General features: G+C 43.8%; 1 protein-coding gene across 2 annotated transcripts in view; it reads right to left on the reverse strand.

The window, feature by feature from the left end:
• LOC147123672 (zinc finger matrin-type protein 1-like) overlaps nucleotides 1–21649 on the reverse strand; it is a 125772-nt gene that overhangs the window by 18654 nt on the left and 85469 nt on the right. For both annotated transcript variants that reach the window (XM_085975506.1, XM_085975505.1), the window contains exons 2-3: nucleotides 8468–8571; nucleotides 6718–6822 (exon numbers count right to left, since the gene is read on the reverse strand). In XM_085975506.1, the coding sequence (XP_085831632.1) occupies nucleotides 6718–6822; nucleotides 8468–8571 (209 nt within the window). The remainder of the gene's footprint in view (nucleotides 1–6717; nucleotides 6823–8467; nucleotides 8572–21649) is intronic.

Here is a 21649-nt window from a genome sequence, read left to right on the forward strand (position 1 = left end):
CTAAAGGGTTGGTGTGTGTCTAACGAAACGAAGTGACTAACAGAAAGCAAGAAACTAACTAAGGTGACGCTATAGGGGCGAACAACGTAGCGTACAAACCTAATTCACCAATACCGTGAATTAAGAATTAAACGTAGCAGTTAGTTATGACTAAGAGGGTGGAAGAAGAATCCTCAAGGGACCTGGATTCTATAACCCGACTCCTGGAAAATAAAAAGAAACAGTGCAGAGAGCCAAAGGCTTGGTGGGGAGGAGCTAAAGATAAAGAGGCAACAGATAATGTAAGGAATTGAAACAGAAGGGAGAGATACAGAAGGAAAAAGATCTAATTTGCAGGCGAACCAATTTGAAACCCCAGCAAAAAAAAACAAACAGGGATTTGGAAACTAGGGAAAGCTGTTGAGTCAGATTTAAAAAGGAAGGAAAAGATAAACTTAAAGCTTTATCAACATGGAAGTTATTAGCATCTGTACCAAGACAAGTAAAACACGAGATTTGCTGAGTGAAAGGAACCTTAGACATATGCTGAAATTACAGTTTGTATAAAAATGTGTGAGTGTGGATGTTTTCCTGATTAGGAATGTTTAAGAGGATTCAATATTCCTTTGTCTGAAAATCTGTCCGTTAAGAAAAAGAACTGTCTGCTGTGTGTTTGTCTTGTCGGGGATTTTGGAAGTTTAAGAATGTGCAAATAAGATTGTGCCCTCAGAATGAAAAAAAACTATTACAATTTAAATTAAGCTGGAGTGTAAAAACTGAGAAGAGCAACAAAAAGTTTGTTTAATGAAAGATTAAGTTCCAGTCTAAGATCTAACCTTGAAGTTATGAGGTAAATTAACCTATTAAAACCAGACTTTCATTGTGGCCACAGTGAAATTCTGGTTGATGTAAATTGGGGTAGTCCGAATTGAATAAGATAACTCCACTCCGCAAGAATATCTGATAGCGGCAGGTCCCTTTACAATATTTAATTGACTATGGTACTGGAAGCCTTATAGAAGGCGGGACTAGAGTTAAACCTTAGAAAGGTATAGGTAGGGAAGGATGAAGTAGTCGACCTAGGATACATAGTGACACAAGGAAAGAGACAAATGCCCAAAAACAGATGGGAGGGGCATTAGGACTGGCTGCGTGCTTTGATTGCTCGCAAGCTTCTAGGGATGGCAGCAGGAAGGGACCGCGCCAGAGAGGGGAGGGGGATCCGAGGATGTTTGTTGATGCATTGGTAGGGGGCCGACAGGGCAAAATGTTAATAGACACAGGAGCCACAATCTCATTGACAGACTTACCCTTGCCCCGAACGAAACTTTCAGTTAGTATAGCAGGAATCGGTGGACGAAGAATCAGGGCTTATAAGAGCGAAACAGTCTTACTAGAAATTGGATGTATAATAATACCTACACAGTTGTGGGTATGCGAGAACACGGAAGGAACAATCCTAGGGATAGATATACTGCGAGAAGTAGGAGCTTTAGTCGACCCTAAAGCGAATGAAGTGTACTGGCCCCCAGATTATAACACAAACAGGCAGGCCCGGGAAACAAAGTAGAAATGGCCCAGCCTATACAGGATTTGATCAAAGGGGGGTAGCCAAAGGAAAATGTGTAAACCTATATAGATAGTCGGAATGCCTTTGGGGTGGTGTCTGATTACATGATAGCGGGAGTAGGCAGGGATATATGACACCAGGAGAAGACCCGTAAGAGACAAGAATATAATCAAGGAATGAGTAGGAATCTCTCTCCTACCCAAAGAGTGCATAATAATAAATTAAAGCACACAAGAGGATGGGCAGCTAAACGAGCAATTGAGAGAGAGAATCTGACCAATGAAGCCCAAATGTTTATGTTGAATCAAAGTGTGAAACCACAACTGTCTTTCAGTCAGGGATGTTTTTTGGGTTGCGTGAAGTGACGCAATAAGGTTTAGCTCCACCTTCAAAAGCCTGCGAAGGAGTTAACCCTTTCCACTGACAGCTGTTTGAGTTCACCAAGTAACAACTTCAGTATTACTGAACAGAATTTAAAGATATTGGACATTATTAAATTTAAGTTTCTTAATGTTAAGCTGATATTTCCCCACAGTGATAGAAGGATAATGTTAAGCTGATACTTCCCCACAGTGATAGAAGGAAAATTAGGATTTGATAAATGGAAGTTATCTTATAAACTAATTGCAGCACCGTCTCAAACGGCCGGGAGACTGCTGGGGAGGCTGTCCTGTTACCCAAAGATAAATCGGGACAGATAGTTAGAGACATGAGGCCAAAGACCAACAGATTATACGGGATCGAGAACAGGATACACGGGACGACCAGAAGGAGGTCTTAGCAATAGATAGCAAAGTGATAGCAGAAATAATACCAGCCAAACCAGGGCTAGCACCCAGATGGTCAGGACCTTATGAAGTATTAATGAATAATGACACGTGCTCATGTAGATGGGTCGGGAACGGGTAAAGGAAGGTGGAAACACTGGACCCAGTTAAAAATATATAAGAAAGACAATGAGTAAACCAGAGATGGTGCCCTTTTTGACAGAGTGAGGAGTATACTAGAAGATATAAAGAATGGGAAGGGGAGTTACTACATATATCAATGATAGGGCTGTGTATGATGATATTATATGCCATAGTTTGCATCTTCAGGTATGTCTGGGGACAGAGCCACAGAACAAGAAATGAACCAGATGTACAGCATTTTGAACTGATAAAATGTATAAGAGCAGAATAATTCTAACTGGCTGGTGACGACCAGCCCCCTTTTTGTAATTACAGGAACATTGGACGTCCGGAATGAGATGGAGCGTCCTCGCCTTGATTCTAGGGATAAATATAAGTATTGCCATTGTCGAGGGGGATTAGTAATAAGGAGAACACAGGATGAGGTGTATTTTAGTGTAGCACATAGAGTTACTAAGCTTGCCATTAATAGGAGTACTTTTGAGATACAAAACAAACCTGGAACTCCCTGTGGGTAAAACAATTAGAGGATCCACAGGAGAAAAAAATCTATCTTACAAAGATGTAAGAAACGGGGAGTATTGGAAACGACCGGAGCAGGGTATGCGGCCGGGTTAGCAACAGTTAATAGCTTGGACATAGAAGGAGTAAACGAAGGAGTAGAAGAATTACAAGCAAAAATAGAGAAGTTACTAAAACAAGCTACTGGAAATAGCCAGCAATTGACACTGGCAGGGAAACCAAACAATAATGCAATTGTCGGGGGTGGAAGAGATAGTAGCCCCCCATGCAGAAACAATCAATACAATTATTGATAGACTTAATAATGCTTCTCGCCAAACCGATAAGGAACTAATATGTGCCACGTAGGGCTCATGGCTATTGTCGAATGCTCAGCATAACATGAGGCAAATAAATAATGGACAGATCCCTGATTGGATTACTAATAAGGATCTGGAACCTTGGATTGACACAAATAAAAGCCTATGTAAGGAATGTAAAATGGGACAAGTATACCGGGCAGGCGATTGTCTGACCCCATGGACTAAGATGATTGGCTTTGTACTGGCCATCCCACAATTCCCAGAAGGGGGACAACCCTGATACGACGTGATTAATATAGGAGAAGTACAAAGGGAAAGTGGGTTAAATATCATGATGTCCCTACCAAGGTGCTTTGGGAAAGGGATGAAGATAATAAACAGAAGAATGAAACCTAAAGGGGGGTGGTAGTGGACGGGTGCCACCACAAGGGAAGGACATGGGTGTGCACTCACCCCCCCACCGAGGGAGACACATCCGAGTACGGATTTGCGTAAATTACCAATTGCACCCTCGAGGTTCACCCAAGGGGATACACTGGACCTGGGTAGCATCAAGGAACAATGGGACCTGTTGTGTCACCACAATTGAACAGAAATATGAATGTCAAGATATGGCTTATACCATTCCCCAACCAAACCGTTGTTTTGGTCTAAAGATACCTACACAGATAGGAAAACCTGGTCATTTGATAATATGGGACTTACTAAAAAGGGTTGAAACTTATGTCATACCAGAGCCCAAGGCAATTCCTAAGTTAGAGGAAGCTTGCCAGAAGTTACGGCAGGAAACGAAGGAAATTTTAAAGTACTATCATAAAATAGAAGGCTTAAAGAAACAACAAAAAGACATTAGTACAACATTAGAGGAAACTCACCCACTTCCTCATATTTTGATAATTGGGGACCAGGATGGTCGGGGACTGTGGGCGCCTCGGTGGTACAAGGCATAATGATATTCCTCTTGATTGTCATTCTGATATATTGTGTATTTTTATTTCTCCAGTGCCTTTGTGCCAGAATGAGTAAGGCCGAAAGTGGTGCGGTGAAAGAAGTAGAGCCTGAGGAGGGGCAGGTAGCGATGTTAAGAATGGGCAACTCCCCCGCCTCTCCAAGGCAAATGGTGTAAGACGCGATGGGAAGCCCTGAAATTATATGGGATTAATTGGGCATGGTAATTAAAGACCGGGCCGGCCAACCGTAAGATGGAGGTGGCAGAAGGAGGGTGGTGAATGAGGATTGGTGTGTGATGACAGTCTCGAATTGGCACGTCACACACCCCACGTGGGAATGAGGGACCGGCTTGAGCAGAAAAGCCTCAACCATTAGTGCAGGGTCTAAGGGGCCCCGGGAATGGTTACACCAGAAGGAGTGCATAAAGGAAAGACCACCCTAAAGGAAAGCCCACCGTAGAGGAAAGACCACCATACCACAGAGGGGGGAAGTCGGCCTCCAAATTGACAGGATATATACATGTATAACCTAGACTGGTAGAAGGCCAGGGAGTGCACGCTCTGGCAGACACCAGGCAGTGGACATGCATGTTGACCTGTTTTGGAACAATTGTCCAAAAGGTCAAAAGGAGGGACTGAAGTAAGATTTAAAAATGAGCGTAACAGGGCACGTTTAGTGGAACGCAATTGCGCAGCAAAATGTTTAAAGATGAAATGTACTAATTACTCGTATGTTTAATTGCAGAAATGACCATGCCAGTTTAGAGAGATGAACTTACAAAAAGAGACAATGACATAACCCTTTTCTGGAAAAACGAAACTTAGTAGTGGTCAAGAGAGAGAGGGTCTCGCTTCTCAGAAATCACATGACCTGATGACTCATTTCCAAGAAATCAGAGGGGCCACAGGCCCATACAGTGAAAAGTGAAACTTATGTTATTGGTTACCTTGTAGAAGTTAGGCACACCTAGTTAGTGATTAATGTATAGACTTTTAAATCGATTGGACCTCTGGAGTAGGAGGTCTCGGAATATGTGTATAACTGTGTAAACCTCAAGAGATCTCTTACAGAAACTGCCTGCTCAGAAGTTGGCTTGTGTAATGACAACAACAACAACAACGACTTGTATTTATATAGCGCCTTTAACATAGTAAAACGTCCCAAGGTGCTTCACAAGAGCGATTATCAAATAAAATTTGACACCGAGCCACATAAGGAGATATTAGGGCAGGAAGCTTGGTCAAAGAGATAGGTTTTAATGAGCGTCTTAAAGGAGGAGAGAGAGGTAGAGAGGCGGGGAGGTTTAGGGAGGGAATTCCAGAGCTTAGGACCTTGGCAACTGAAGGCCCAGCCACCAATGGTGGAGCAATTAAAATCCGGGATGCTCAAGAGGCCAGAATTGGAGGAATGCAGATATCTCGGAGGGTTGTAGGGCTGGATGAGATTACAGAGATAGGGAGGGGAGAGGCCATGGAGGAATTGAAAACAAGGATGAGAATTTTAAAATTGAGGCGTTGCTTAACTGGGAGCCAATGTAGGTCAACGAGCACAGGGGTGATGGGTGAATGGGACTTGGTGCGAGCTAGGACACAGGCAGCCAAGTCAGTGGCAAAGGAACGGAGTTTGTGATGGGGACCGAAGACAATGGCTGGGGTCTTCCCAATATTTAGTTGGAGGAAATTTCTGCTCATCCAGTACTGGATGTCGGATCAGCAGTCTGACAATTTAGAGACAGTGGAGGGGTCAAGAGAGGTGGTGGTGAGGTATAGCTGAGTGTTGTCAGCGTACATGTGGAAACTGACGCTGTGTTTTCAGATGATGTTACCGAGGGGCAGCATTTAGATGAGAAACAGGAGGGGGCCAAGGATAGATCCCTGGTGGACACCATATGACAATTGCAGATCTGTTAAAGGCACAGATCCGAAGTTGTGTCTCTTTCCACATAGTCCTGCAAATATTTCTCCTTCAAGTATTTATCCAATTCCCTTTTGATAGTCATCATTGGATCGACTTCCACCACCCTTTCAGGCAGTGCATTCCGGATCACAACAACTCGCTGCATTATTTTTTTTTCCTCACGTCGTCTCTGGTTCTTTATTAATTACATTAAATCTATGTCCTCTGGTTACCAACCCTTCAGGCACTGGAAACAGTTTCACCTTATTTACTCTATCAAAACCCTTCATGATTCTGAACACCTCTATCAAATCTCCCCTTAACCTTCTCGGTTCTCAGGAGAACAACCCCAGTCTCACTATTCTCCCCACATAACTGAAGTCTTTCATCCCTGGTACCATTCTAATAAAACCCTTCTGCGCCTAAGGCCTTGACATCCTTCCTAAAGTGTGGTGCCCAGAATTGGACACAATACTCCAACTGGGGCCGAACCAGTGTTTTATAAAGGTTTAGCATTATAGTAAATACGTGACCAGCTCAACTGCAATTTTAGTTCTGAGATCTCCAGCGATGTAAAAATACCCACCTGAAATCCAAAAGCAACATTCTCGGTTTTGATTTTTTTTGACGGTGTTCCTTCTTCTTTGTGCATTTGAAAGTAAAACCGCACCTTGTTGGCATGTTTTTTGCTCTTTAAAACAAAAAGCACAGGGAGCGAGCTTAAAACTATTTTTAATTACCTTCAACAACAAAGAAGCAGTCACGAGCTAAGGGGCATCAGTGAGGCAGGGAGAAGAGGGAAGCGGAGGGGAGAAGGCTACAACAGGACAATACGCAGGGGTAGCAGTTCTGCTTTTTATTCCGCTACTTTTGCACCCAAAATCGGCCGAACCAGTGCAAAAGGTCAGGGAACTTTATACATGAGTTGCGGCTAAAATCACTAACGCTCCCGTTTTCCTAGCTTTAAATCAGGTTACTCACAGGCTTATTAAAAATGCTTAGTTTTGCTGATAAACCCACTTTCAGCTGTAGTAATATAACCGCGCCAGGTTACCGCTCTTAAATACATCAAGGAATACATCTTAATGGAAAGAAAAAAAAAGAAACAATTATGTTCTATTGCGCTGGCTCACGGAAGATTTTACGTTTGTGATTATGCAAATGAATTTTAGCAGAAACTTGAATTGTAACCTAACCAGTGCAACTTCAACCACATTTTGGAAGCAATTTTGCCCAAAGCGGAAATTCTACCCCACGGACTATACCTGCTATTTTACCCTTTAGTTAATTGCTCAAGGCATACATTGCATGACAGGGAGTGGGCATTTTTACAACACTACGACGTCATATGATCAGAATGAAAAAGAAACTTTTTTTCAAGCAGATAGCAACTGAATTACTCAGTGTACATACAGAAACTAAATGATGGTTGAGCACTTGCCTGTAACCCACAAACGACGTTTGAAGAATGTCAAACTATAAAACATACATATGAATTAGGAGCAGCAGTAGGCCGCTCGGCCCCTCGAGCCTGCTCCGCCATTCAATAAGATCATGGCTGATCTGATTACTCCACATTCCCACCTACCCCCGATAACCTTTCACCTCCTTGCTCATCAAGAATCTATCTACCTCTGCCTTAAAAATATTCAAAGACTCTGCTTCCACCGCCCTCTGAGGAAGAGAGTTCCAAAGACTCACGACCCTCTGAGAGAAAAACTCTCATCTCTGACTTAAATGGGCGACCCCTTATTTTTAAACAGTGACCCCTAGTTCTAAATTCTCCCACAAGAGGAAACATCCTCTCTGTTTCCACCCTGTCAAGACCTCTCAGGATCTCATATGTTTCAATCAAGTCACCTCTTACTCTTCTAAACTCCAACGGATACAAGCCTAGCCTGTCCAACCTTTCCTCATAAGACAACCCGCCCATTCCAGGTATTAGTCTAGTAAACCTTCTCTGAACTGCTTCCAATGCATTTACATCCTCCCTTAAATAAGGAGACCAATACTGTACACAGTACTCCAGATGTGGTCTCACCAATGCCCTGTATAACTGAAGCATAACCTCCCTACTTTTGTATTCAATTCCCCTCGCAATAAACAATAGCATTTTATTACAAGAGCAAAGCTTGAATGATTGAATCCATTGAAACTGAGAGCTTCAGATGGCCAGGGAAGGTGTTTTACAAAATGAGACTATAATTATAATGGGGTCTTAAAAAGTTCCTTCAACTATTCTAGTGTTCTATGGGGGGAAAAAACAAAATAAAAATTGCACATAAGGGGCAAATATGTTGTTTATACACATTTATTATTCAAAACCTATAAGCTACCTCATAATGTGTGGTCCTTTGGAATTCGGAGATCAGCATGGCACAGCAAACCTTGCAGTAGTTATCCATGAAAAGTTCACTGTCATTGTGACCTCCCATTTTATCTGAAAAGAAACATTCAAAATATCAATACAACTCTATCTACGCACAGCCCACTCCTGCCAATTCAAAGTCATTTCCTTGCAATAAAGAAAAAACTTTTATTATCCAATAATTGGAGTTAAGCGATGCAAGTAACACAGCAAAGTGGGAATTTAGTTCTTAAAAAAAAAATGACTTTGAATTAGGAGCAGGCTGTAACGTGCTCACCTCAGAGGTACTGCAGCACTGCCAAAAATGATTGACCTGACAAGAATTATTATCTTTCTGGTTAAATATATGAACATACAAAATCAGTGAGGCAGCTACTAAAAAGATCTATTGCTCAACTAAAGGTTTAGGTGCACGTTCCGAGAATTAAAGCTCTTCACTTTCTCACTAGGCAGTGAACACTGTACAGAAATAAGGAGAGAAAATGTTGGCAATGCTGTCACGTCAGTCAGCGTCAGGAGCAAGGTGAACGCTTCAGGTGGAACCATCTCAACTCTCGCCAGGTCCGATGAAATGTCCCACTTGAAACATTAAGCTGGTGTTTCTCTTTCAGATGCGGTGCATATCAAGCTTTCTCGGCTTTTATTTCAGATTTCGAGCATTGTGCGGTTTCTTGTTTTTTTTTACAAATATAGTGTGCAGTTGTTTTCTGTAATTAGAAACTGAATTAAATAACCTGTAAATCCTCCTACCTTCCACCTTTGTATAACACTTGTTTGATGTCACCCATCTTACATAGAATTTACAGCACAGAAACAGCCCATTCAGCCCAACTGGTCTATGCTGGTGTTTATGCTCCATGCAAGCCTCCTCCCACCTTACTCATCTAACCATATCTGCATATCCTTCTATTCCTTTCTCCCTCGTACTTATCTAGCTTCCCCTTAGATGCATCTATGCTATTCGCCTCAACTGCTCCATTTGGTAGCAAGTGTGGGAGTACCTACACCACACGGACTGCAGCGGCTCAAGAAGGCGGCTCACCACCACCTTCTCAAGGGCATGATGTGGAGATGCCGGTGTTGGACTGGGGTGGACAAATGTGAGAAGTCACACAACACCAGGTTATAGTCCAACAGCTTTATTTGAAATCACAAGCTTTCGGAGCGCTGCTCCTTCGTCAGGTGAAGTGGAGAGATGCATATAGGCACAGCATATATAGTCAGAGAGCACCGCCAGATGATTACAGGTAATCTTTCTAACTGCCTTTGGTGTGATAAAGGGCAGTTAGAAAGATTACCTGTAATCATCTGGCAGTGCTCTCTGACTATATATGCTGTGCCTATATGCATCTCTCCACTTCAGCTGAAGAAGGAGCAGCGCTCCGAAAGCTTGTGATTTCAAATAAAGCTGTTGGACTATAGCCTGGTGTTGTGTGACTTCTCACATTTCTCAAGGGCAATTAGGGATGGCAATAAATGCTGACTTTGTCAGGGAGGCCCACACCCCAGAAACGAATAAGAAAAATGTTCCACATTTTAACCACTCTCTGGGTAAAGAAGTTTCTCTTGAATTCCCTATTGGATTTATTAGTGACTATCTTATATTTATGGCCCCTAGTTCTGGTCTCCCCCACAAGTGGAAACATCTCTACGTCTACCCTGTCAAACCCTTTCATAATCTTGTCACCCCTCAGCCTTCTCTTTTCCAGAGAAAAGGGTATCAGCCTGTTCAATCTTTCCTGATAGTTACAACCTCTCAGTTCTGGTATCAATTTTGCACCTCGATATCATACACATTTCTAACGGTCTGAGGTGTAGTTCTTGCCAGCTACAAAAGTAAGTTTTGGATTCCTATTATTCTGAAGGCTCAGCACATTGGGGTGATTTTGCCAGCCCTGGGGAGGCGGGTATGGAGGCGGAACTGCCGGAAAAATGGTATCTCTAGTTTTTTTCAGCAGTTATTCCTTATGCAGTCATATCGTATAAATCTAAGTTTGCTTTTGGTATACACTGATCACCTACACTGATCAGGACATCCAGATGGTCTCGCTTACAGATGTGTCGGCAGTCAAGGTAGAGCCACAAACACACGTGTATAAAATTTCCCTTAAACTATGCTATTCCCCTGTATCATCCAATAAAATGAATCCTGACCTAAATCCTGGCCTAATGTGTCAGTTTGGGTTCAGTTGGTAGCATTCTCACCTCGGAGGCAGAAGGCTATGGGTTCAAACCCTGTTCTCATTGAGCACAAACCAACAACTTGCACTGATAAAACATCCCGAGGCGCTTCACAGGGGCGATTATCAGACAGAATTTGACACTGAGCCACATAAGGAGCTATTAGGACAGCTTGGTCAAAGAGGTATGTTGTAAGGAGAGTCTTAAAGGAGGAAAGAGAGGTAGAATTCCAGAGCTTAGGGCCTAGGCAGCTGAAGGCATGTCGAGCAATGGTGGAGCGATGTAAATCGGTGATGCGCAAGAGGTCAGAATTGGGAGGAGGACAGAGAACTTGGAGGGAAAACCTAGAAAGACATCTCTGTGCTGCATTTTCACTTTGCATGAGACAGTAAATTGAGACTCTTTTCCAGTGGATGTTAAAGATCTTATGGTACTATTCAAAGAAGAGCAGGGTAGTTCTCCCAGTGTGCTGGGCAACATTCCTTTCTCAACCAAAACCACAAAATCTCATTGCTGTTTGTGGGTCTTGCTGTGTGCAAAATGGCGGCAGCAGTTGACAAAATAACAACAGTGACTGTAAATCAACATAACTAATTGTGTGAAGAACCTAATAAGGTGCTATATAGATGCAAATTATTTTTTAATCACCTAATGTACTAGCACAAACTGACCATCCTTTACTGCCGTCTATGACACTATGCCAAAAAAAGAGATAAAAGTTAAGTAACTACTATTGCTGTATATCATAATAAAGAATGTTTCCATTCAAAGTTCACACTCACAGTTTATGGTATCCACCTCGACCCCTCAAATGTCTCACTGCCCCTAACACACTGAATCTCTCATAATGATCCATGAACACCAAAGTCTCTTACAGATCATCACAGGCCAGTACATAAACCAGATAAATATCACCCTAAAAACATTAGCACATGTATTTTGTTTAAATATACGTTTGCACTCATTACACTTCAGAGACTTGAGCACTAGACTACTACTCTCCAGTACAGTACTGAGGGAGTGCTGCACTGTCGGGGGTGCTGTCTTTTGGATGAGGTGTTAAACTGAGGCCTTATCTGCCCTCTCAGGTGGATGTAAAAGATCCCATGGCACTATTTCGAAGAGCAGGGAAGTTATCCCCGGTGTCCTGGCCAATATTTACCCCTCAATCAACATCATTAAAAACAGATTATCTGGTCATTATCACATTGCTGTTTGTGGGAGCTTGCTGTGCACAAATGTGCTGCCAGGTTTCCCACGTTACAACAGTGACTACACTTCAAAAGTATTTCATTGGCTGTAAAGCACTTTGGGATGTCCTGCGGTCCTGGGGGGGGAGGGGGGGGATGAGGGAGGGAAGGGGATGAGGGAGGGAAGGGGAAGGAAGGGGATGGGCAGGGGAGGGGGGAGGGAAGAGGATGGGGGAGGGAAGGGGATGGGCAGGGGAGGGAAGGGGATGGGAGGGGGAGGGAAGGGGATGGGGAGGGAAGGGGATGGGGGAGAGAAGGGGATGGGGGAGAGAAGGGGATGGGGGAGGGAAGGGGATGGGGGAGGGAAGGGGATGGGGGAGGGAAGGAAGGGGATGGGGGAGGGAAGGGGATGGGGGAGGGAAGGGGATGGGGGAGGGAAGGGGATGGGGGAGGGAAGGGGATGGGGGTCCTGGTCCTGTGGGGGGAGGGGGGGATGAGGGAGGGAAGGGGAAGGAAGGGGATGGGCAGGGGAGGGGGGAGGGAAGGGGATGGGGGAGGGAAGGGGTTGGGCAGGGGAGGAGGGAGGGAAGGGGGAGGGGAGGAGGGAGGGGGGAGGGGAGGGGAGGGAAGTGGAGTGGGGGGGAGGGGAGGGGATGGGCTTTGCCCTTCACAGCAACTTCAATCGAAGCCGCACCAGGACGGGTTAGCCATGGCTCTCAGTAAAGATTGTAAAGGGGAACACAAAAGTAAAAATAAAAAGCTTCCATAAAATAATATTAAAAAAACTTTAATAACAACAGAAAACACTGGAAAAACTCAGCAGGCCAGGCAACATCCATGGAGAGAGAAATAGAGTTAACGTTTCAGGTCAAAACCCTTCTTCAGGACCCTTCGACCTGAAACGTTAACTCTGTTTCTCTCTCCACGGATGTTGCCTGGCCTGCTGAGTTTTTCCAGCGTTTTCTGTTGTTATTTCGGATTTCCAGCATCCGCAGTATTTTGCTATCATAAAAAAAACTTTCTTACTTATATTTACCAAGGTAGAGGATGAGACACTAACAGAGTGCTCTGCTAAGCCAACCAATGGATAGAGCATGGAACTGCATGAAGACTGAAAGGAGTCTTTTTTAAACCAAGTGCGACATAACATTGGCCAACATTTAATATTGGAAAGCCCTATCACAGCACCACCTACAGGCATAACAGGTATTGCATGGAATAGTGTTCCACTGACTGATTTGATTTGAATATATTACAGATCTGTTTGAATTCAGCTAGCAAAACTGTGTCTTTTAAATGGGAAAGTGGGCAAATATTTGAATCAGGGAAAGATAAAAGGCTATGGGGCTAGCAGGGATTTGTTTTTTGGTTGCTCTAGCAAAGAGCCAGCTTCTAATTTAACAGTTGTTTAAATGTATCACTAAGAACCTAGTACACTGGTTGCGATTTTGCATTCTTTTAAAAAATTCTGCTTTTCCAAAATGTTTCCTGGTAAACAATCCCCATTTCAATAATTCAAGACCGCTAACAATTTACAATGCACTTGAAAGGAAGTCTGCCTGGTTGTTTTTTTGCACTGGAGATATTTCACGGCTAAAAGCACTCTGGGCAGTGGACTGTGCTTTGCTGCTGCAATAACCTCTACAATGACACACACACACCTTCTTCCAGGTCATGTTAACCAAATGGCGCAGTGTTGAACTGTCCTTTTGCGTTCCCATTAGTAATCTCTAACATAACCGAGTCCTGCCCTGCTCCAAACTGCCAACTTCAGGGGCACTAACGGGAGACTCTGTATTCACTGATTGTCAGCCGTGGCTCAGGGGGTAGCACCCTCGCCTTTGAGTCAGAAGGTTGCAGGTTCAAGTCCCACTCCAGTGCAGTACCGAGGGAGCGCGGCACTGTCGGAGGTGCCGTCTTTCGGATGAGACGTTAAACCGAGGCCTCGTCTGCTCCCAGGTGGACGTAAAAGATCCCATGGCACTATTTCGAAGAAAAACAGGGGAGTTCTCCCCGGTGTCCAGGCCAATATTTATCCCTCAATCAACATTATTAAATACAGATAATCTGGTCATTATCACATTGATGTTTGTGGGAGCTTGCTGTGCGCAAATTAGCTGCTGCGTTTCCTACATTACAACAGTGACTACGCTTCAAAAGTAATTCTTTAGCTGTAAAGCACTTTGGGACATCCTGAGGTTGTGAAAGGCGCTATATAAATGCAAGTCTTTCTTTTTCTTTTTCTTTTTTTATTAGCACACAGGCTAAAGGATAAGTACTGACTGAAAAGCCACTTCATGACTGAATAGATTAACAGTCATAAGAACATAAGAAATAGGAGGAGTAGGCCATTCGGCCCCTCGAGCCTGCCCCGCCATTCAATAAGATCATGGCTGATCTTTGCCTCAACACCACTTTCCGGCCCGCTCCCCATAACCCTCGACTCCCCTGTAGCTCAAATATATGTCTATCTCCGCCTTGAATATGTTCAATGATTCCGCCTCCACAGCTCTCTGGGGTAGAGAATTCCAAAGATTCACGACCTCAGAGAAGAAATTCCTCCTCATCTCCATTTTTAAATGGGCGACCCCTTATCCTGAAACTGTGCCCCCTAGTTCTAGATTCCCCCACGAGGGGAAACATCCGCCCTGCATCTACCCTGTCAAGCCCCCTCAGAATCTTAATGTTTCAATAAGATCACCTCTCATTCTTCTAAACTCCAGTGAGTATAGGCCCAACCTGCTCAAACTTTCTTAATCTCAGGAATTAACCTAGTGAACCTTCTCTGAACTGCCTCCAATGCAAGTATATCCTTCCTTAAATAAGGAGACCAAAACTGCACGCAATACTCCAGGTGTGGTCTCAGCAACGCCCTGTACAGTTGTAGCAAAACTTCCCTACTTTTATACTCCAGCCCCTTTGCAATAAAGGCCAACATTCCATTTGCTTTCCTAATTACTTGCTGTACCTGCATGCTAACTTATTGTGTTTCATGTACGAGGACCCCTCGATCCCTCTGTACTGTAGCATTATGTAGTCTCTCTCCATTTAAATAATAATTTGCTTTTTTATTTTTCCTACCAAAGTGGATAACCTCACATTTTCCCACATTATACTCCATCTGCCAAATTTTTGCCCACTCACTTAACCTATCTATATCCCTTTGCAGGCTCTTTGGGCTCGATTTTGTCAATGGGGAGCTTTTGGAGGAGGGACTCCCACTTTTTGGGTTGTAGTCCCGCCTCCATCGACTTGTGGCCAACCCACGCTACTTTCCCTTGATTGGCCCAGCGGGCTCAGCAGGCCAATTAAGGGACACCTGGTTACTGGTGACGTCAGCGATTGACATTTCATCTGTCAAGAGCTTTTGACAGATGAAAAATCAGTGTTTGACAGCTCTGTGAAGCTGGTCAAACACTGACAATCTGTCTTCTAACTTGAGTCCTTCTACTCAGACTCAGTTAGAGATCTCTCCAGACCAGAAAGCAGAGGCTGCAGATTTTGACAGTTCAGCGGCCATTCTGCTTTCTGTGCCGGTGAACTGAGGGACTCCGGAGAACTGAAGGAAGGAAGCCTGCAGGAGAAAGTAAAGGTAAGTAAAACTTATTAAAACACTTTACACTTACCTCACACACTTACCACTGCACACATGTACCCATCACTCACCTGCACAACGGACAGCTCGACCCCTCCAACCCCTGCAGACCGACGGTCCGCCTCGCTAACTTGGCGTGGTTCGGAGCCGTCGGACAGCCTACACTTTAGGGCTAAAAATAGGGATTAGGCAAAAAACTGCCTGTTAACAGGCAGTTGATTGGCACTAATCCCATTCCCGCCTCGGGGAGGCGGCTCCCAGCACAGGTCGGATACCCGCCTCCTGGGACATTGGCACGGAGGCGGGTTGGGGGTGGGATAGGTTCCTGCCCCCCGATTCTGCAATTTTCCCACCACTCCCGCCTCCAAACCCGCCTCCTCGGGGCTTGGAAAATCGAGCCCTTTGTGTCCTCCTCACAACTTGCTTTCCCACCTATCTTTGTATCATCAGCAAATTTGGCTACAGTACACTCGGTCCCTTCATCCAAGTCATTAATATAGATTGTAAACAGCTGAGGCCCCAGCACTGATTCCTGTGGCACCCCACTAGTTACAGTTTTCCAACCGGAAAATGACCCATTTATCCCGACTCTTTGTTTTCTGTTAGTTAGCCAATCCTCTATCCATGCTAATATATTATAGCCCAACCCCATGAGCTCTTATCTTGTGCAGTAACCTTTTATGTGGCATCTTATCGAATGCCTTCTGGAAATCCAAATACACGACATCTACTGGTTCCCTTTTATCCACACTGCTTGTTACCTCCTCAAAGAACTCTAGTAAATTTGTCAAACACGATTTCCCTTTCATAAAACCACGTTGACTCTGCTTGATTATATTAAGCTGCCAATCACAAGTCAGGACAAACAAAGTTAGATCGATGCGGAAAGGACGTGCAACTTTAACATGAGCACATTTTATTTTATCCCATATTTCTCTGCCGCGGTCACTTATCCACCTATCAGTTCCTCTATTCGAGTCCTACTGTTTGTTTCTAGAAAATGTGTCTTTTGCTGTTACCAACAAATGTGTTTAGAAACTCAGACATGAATATACTCTTGTCAATGAAAGTGATAATATGGCATATACCCAGCTCTGGGTGCAAGGCAAGAATAAAATGACAGCTTTTAGGTCACTTGGTGCTACACTGCTAACCAACTGCAAAGCATAGTGCCCTCCAGTGACAGAAACAGGAAGTACACAAACCATTCAACTGCAGGGATCTGCAAATTCAGACAATAGTAATTCGAAGTTTTGGATGCAAAACTCACGACAGCGAGTTAACATGTGCCAACTCACAGTATTTGGTGAAGGAAGACTTCAACAAAAGATCATTTTCAAATTTACTAAACAAACATATTTGAATTTAAGCTATGGGTATCTTTTTCTCTAACTCTACAACACAATATTCCATGTTTAACATTTCCAGGTCATTGCTGCAGATGTTATTTGACTTGGGGACAACTGTGAAAGCTTAAAACGGGCGCTCAACATAAAAGGATTAAGACCAATTGTTGGAATGCGTCAGCAGCTGAAGAAAGATTGGTTAACGTTATTGGGCGGAGATTCTTTGTCAGACTGTTTGAAATGCTAACCTTCCCCACCCCCCCTTCTCAGATGGTGAGAGGCTTGCTGTACAATTCTAATATATTCTGTTTTTGAAGCTTGTGTTCCAGTGATCTGTTAAGACTTAAACCTGTAACCCCTGCGTTTAGCTACACATCTCGCTTTCTTCTTGCTCAAATGAGTGGAAGTTGTGTCCTGCTTCAAACTGCACTTTGTAAGTTGACTGGCTGCGATCCAATCTCACACGTGCAGCATAAACCCGCTGGAATCACAGGTGCTGAACTGATGTTGGCATAAAGTAGATTCAATTAGATATGGTTTTACATTGGCTCCGATTCAAACACGTACTGAATGCACTTAAGTAGAACTGGGGCAGCTTCGATAATCCACTCGGCATTTTGACGCACTGAGCTGAATTACAGCACCAGCCTCTTGAGGTAAAACTGAGCTGTTAAACTATTGACCCTAAGGGCCATCAGGGCGGTGGAAGCAGATTCAACAGTAACTTTCAAAAAGGAATTGGATATATGCGTCAAAAGGAAAAAAAACTCTATGACTATAGGGAAAGAGCAGGGGAGTGGGACTAATTGGTAGCTTCTGCAGATACGACGGGCTGAATGGCCTCCTTTTGTGTATGAGTCCATACAACTCAGGAAGCTGCTGGTTAAATGAAAAGGGCTGGAAAATGTGCATCCAAACCACGAACTTAAAATGTATACGCTGGATCAAGGAAAGCAATTTCTGGCTGTAAAAAACCTGGAAGGCTAAAAGTGCTTTCAGTTTTTGGACGGGCTTTCTTCCAGACTTCAATCCCCCTGATTCCGCCCCACTCCCTCAGTTCAAAGGCACTGACTAAGCTGCTGCATGGTTTCACAGGCAGTGTTTCTCTACCCCAGAGGGCTGTCGATGCTCAGTCGTTGAGCATATTCGATAAGATTTTTGAACTCCAAGGGAATCAAGGGATTTGGGGATAGGGCGGGAAAGTGGAGTTAAGGTCGAAGATCAGCCATGATCTCTGATAATGGCAGAGCAGGCTCCAGGGGCCGTATGACCTATTCTTGTTCCTATTTCTTATGTTTTTATATGTCAGCCTTAAGGCACATGGCCCAAGTGGCCATTCCACACGGGATCACCAAGACATTGAGTATTGGCCGCCTATTTGGCCCGATTCTATTCTCACCCGCTGTGCGCACACGCACTTGATAGCAATCGGGACCAGGACCAAGAACCCTGGCTGATTTTTCCTTCCCTTGTACAGGGGCACTAAGGCCAATTGTGTAGCAGCCTAGTTGCTGCCTCAGCTAATATCTGCTAAATGTGCACTGACTTGGGATCAAACCTTCTGGGGTATATCGTTTAGAACAACAACAACTTGTCTTTATATAGTGTCTTTAACGTAGTAAAACATCCCAAGGCACTCCACAGGAACGTTATCAAACAAAATTTGACACCGAGCCACATGAGTTGATATTAGGGCAGGTGACCAAGAGCTTGGTCAAAGAGGTAGGTTTTTAATGAGCGTCTTAAAGGAGGTAGAGAGGCGGAGAGGTTTAGGCAGGGAATTCCAGAGCTTAGGGCCTTGGCAGCCGAAGGCACGGCCACCAATGGTTGAGCGGCTGAAATCAGAGGAGCTCAGGTATCTCTGGGGAGGGACGGTGGTGCTGGAGGAGACTATAGAGATAGGGAGGGGCGAGGCCATGGAGGGATTTGAAAACGAAGATTAGAATTTTTTAAATCGAGGCGTTGCTTAACTGGGAGCCAATGTAGGTCAGCGAGCACAGGGATGATGGGCGAACGGGACTTGGTGCGAGTTAGGACACGGGCAGCCGAGTTTTGGATGACTTTATGTTTACAGAGGGTAGAATCTGGAAGGACGGCCAGGAATGCATTGGAATAGTCAAGTCCAGAGGTAACAAAGGCATGGATGAACTACATCATCAGTGTTTTTATACACTTGGGCATCTGGAGAGTTAGGTCAGAGCAGAACTCCGTCAGACGACATACAATTTAAAAAAATTATATAACTTATAAAAATATTATTTCCTCTTTTACTTACTAGTTACATATTTTGCCTATTAATAAAATGGCCTCCAATCTGTGGCTACTACAAGAAGACTTGCATTTATACAGCACCTTATCATGTCCATTGGAAACATCTCAAATTCTTAACATACAATGTCCAATCTGAATTACGGCACCTACAAAAATCTAGGATTTCTTCACTCCAGCCCCATAGTGTTAGCCTAGATCTTGGAGTGGGATTGAACCCCCAACCTTCCGACTCACAAGTCAGAGTGCTACCAACTAAGTCACGCCAACTTTAACTCTCACAAAAGCAAAATACTGCAGATACTGGACATCTGAAATAAAAACAGAAAATGCTGGAAATACTCAGCAGGTCAGGCAGCATCTGTGGAGAGAGAAACAGAGCTAACGTTTCAGGTCGATGGCCTTTCATTAGGACGTTCACTCTCCCCTGTATTGCATGGTTTGGATCATATTCAAAGTACATAGCTTAGGTTTTCTGGGCTCATTAAGATAATCAGCTTTTCGATAAAGGCAACAATAATATCAAATATTAAAGGCCAGCTTTGTACATCAAAGTGATTATGCAGTCAAATATGCAGTGATGATTCGACTAAAAATGTGTCCTGGATATTTGTGACAATAGTTTTTGTTGTGATATTACCAATTGTTTTGGCACCTACACGCTTACTGTGGGATTGATTGCTTTAGAACAATTCTGAACGTCATATATCTATGCTTATTCTTACAATATATCTTCTGCGCAACGAACTGGCACAATAATCACCTTTATCAGGTCAGCTGTGGCTCAGTTGGTAGCACCCTCCTCGCCTCTGAGTCAAAAGGTTGTGGGTTCAAGTCCCACTCCAGGGACTTGAACACAAAAATCTGGGCTGACACTCCAGTGCAGTACTGAGGGAGTGTTGCACTGTCAGAGGTGCTGTCTTTCGGATGAGATGTTAAACCGAGGCCCAGTCTGCCCTCTCAGGTGCACGTAAAAGATCGCATGGCACTATTTCGAAGAGGAGCAGGAAAGTTATCCCCGGTGTCCTGGCCAATATTTATCCCTCAATCAACATCACTAAAACAGATTATCTGGTCATTATCACATTGCTGTTTGTGGGAGCTTGCTGAGCTCAAATTGGCTGCCGCGTTCCTTACATTACAATGGTGACTACACTTCAAAGAGTACCTCACTGGCTGTATGGTGGTCGTGAAAAGCGCTATATAAATGCAAGTCTTTCTTTATCAAACGCAATATAAGACTTGCATCTGCTCAGACGAAGGAGAAAGCTGCTATTGACTTTAAAACATAAATCTAGGTTATATAGCCATATCAAAAGACTATCCGCTTTAGATAAGCTCTTGTATTTGTTAGCAATGTGCATCAGAACATCTGGTGTTACTCAGACTGGTTTATTGATGCATGGTACAATGAGAAAGAGGACACACACAGTACTGAACAAAGAACAGGTAATTACTGCAGATGGTAAAGTGATAAAGCTCTCATTATATGAGCAACGCAACCAAAAGGTCAAATTATGAAAGAATGCCAAATAAGGCGTAACAGCTACTTGTGCAGGAAGCTAATAAGCTTCCAATTTTCTGCTGGTTCCCCCATAATGATTTCGTATAGCCGTCCCCAGGAACCCAAAATATTGAAAGCAATTGGTGCAGGATTGCACTTTCTTCAGCCCTGACAACGGGCAAAGAGGCCATTCAGCCCATCATTCTAGTATCCAGCAGCATTTTGAACTTTCTAACATTGAGTTATTTTCTTGGTGAATTGGCCCCACTCCAGTGCAGTGCTGAGGGAGTGCTGCACTGTCAGAAGGGCCGTCTTTCGGATGAGACGTTAAACTGCTCTCTCAGGTGGACGTAAAGGATTCCATGGCACTAATTCGAAGAAGAGCAGGGGAGTTATCCCCGATGCCCTGGCCAATATTTCCTCTCAATCAACATCACAAACAGATTATCTGGTCATTATCGCATTGCTGTTTGTGGGAGCTTGCTGTGCGCAAATTGGCTGCCGCGTTTCCTACATTACAACAGTGACTACACTTCAAGAAGTACTTCATTGGCAGTAAAGTGCATTGGGACATCCGGTGGTCGTGAAAGGTGCTATATAAATGCAAGTCTTTCTTTCCTTATAATGCCTGGAGCAACGTGACTCGACACCTCCGACCTTCCCCCCACGTCATCTCTTGGGAGAGACAAAAAAAATAGGTGGGAAAAACACACTGGAAAATTCCTCTCAAACCCCTCAGCCAATCGGTTCAAAAATAATGACACAGGTGGGCCATCTCCCTTCTACCTTATACAGATATTAAATAAACTGTATTGTCTGCACATAGTGTTTAGTACTACTATGTTTTTGTGACAAACCATTTGATGCACTTTTGGTTTTCAGAGCAAAGACGCCTTGGTTCCAATTGATGAAACGAACCCGAAGCTTACAGTGCAACACACAAACAAAATTCTCCCAAAATCCAGCTAATATTAAGCAGTACTGGCTCTCCCGACTAAATCCTTTGAATTGAGGTCCACCCTGATGCATAGATACATACATAGATACATAGAAGATAGGAGCAGGA

Source organism: Somniosus microcephalus, chromosome 2, assembly GCF_052327205.1.
Source record: "Somniosus microcephalus isolate GS21.2 chromosome 2, FLI_Smic_1.0, whole genome shotgun sequence".
In the NCBI taxonomy this organism is placed as follows: Eukaryota; Metazoa; Chordata; class Chondrichthyes; order Squaliformes; family Somniosidae; genus Somniosus; species Somniosus microcephalus.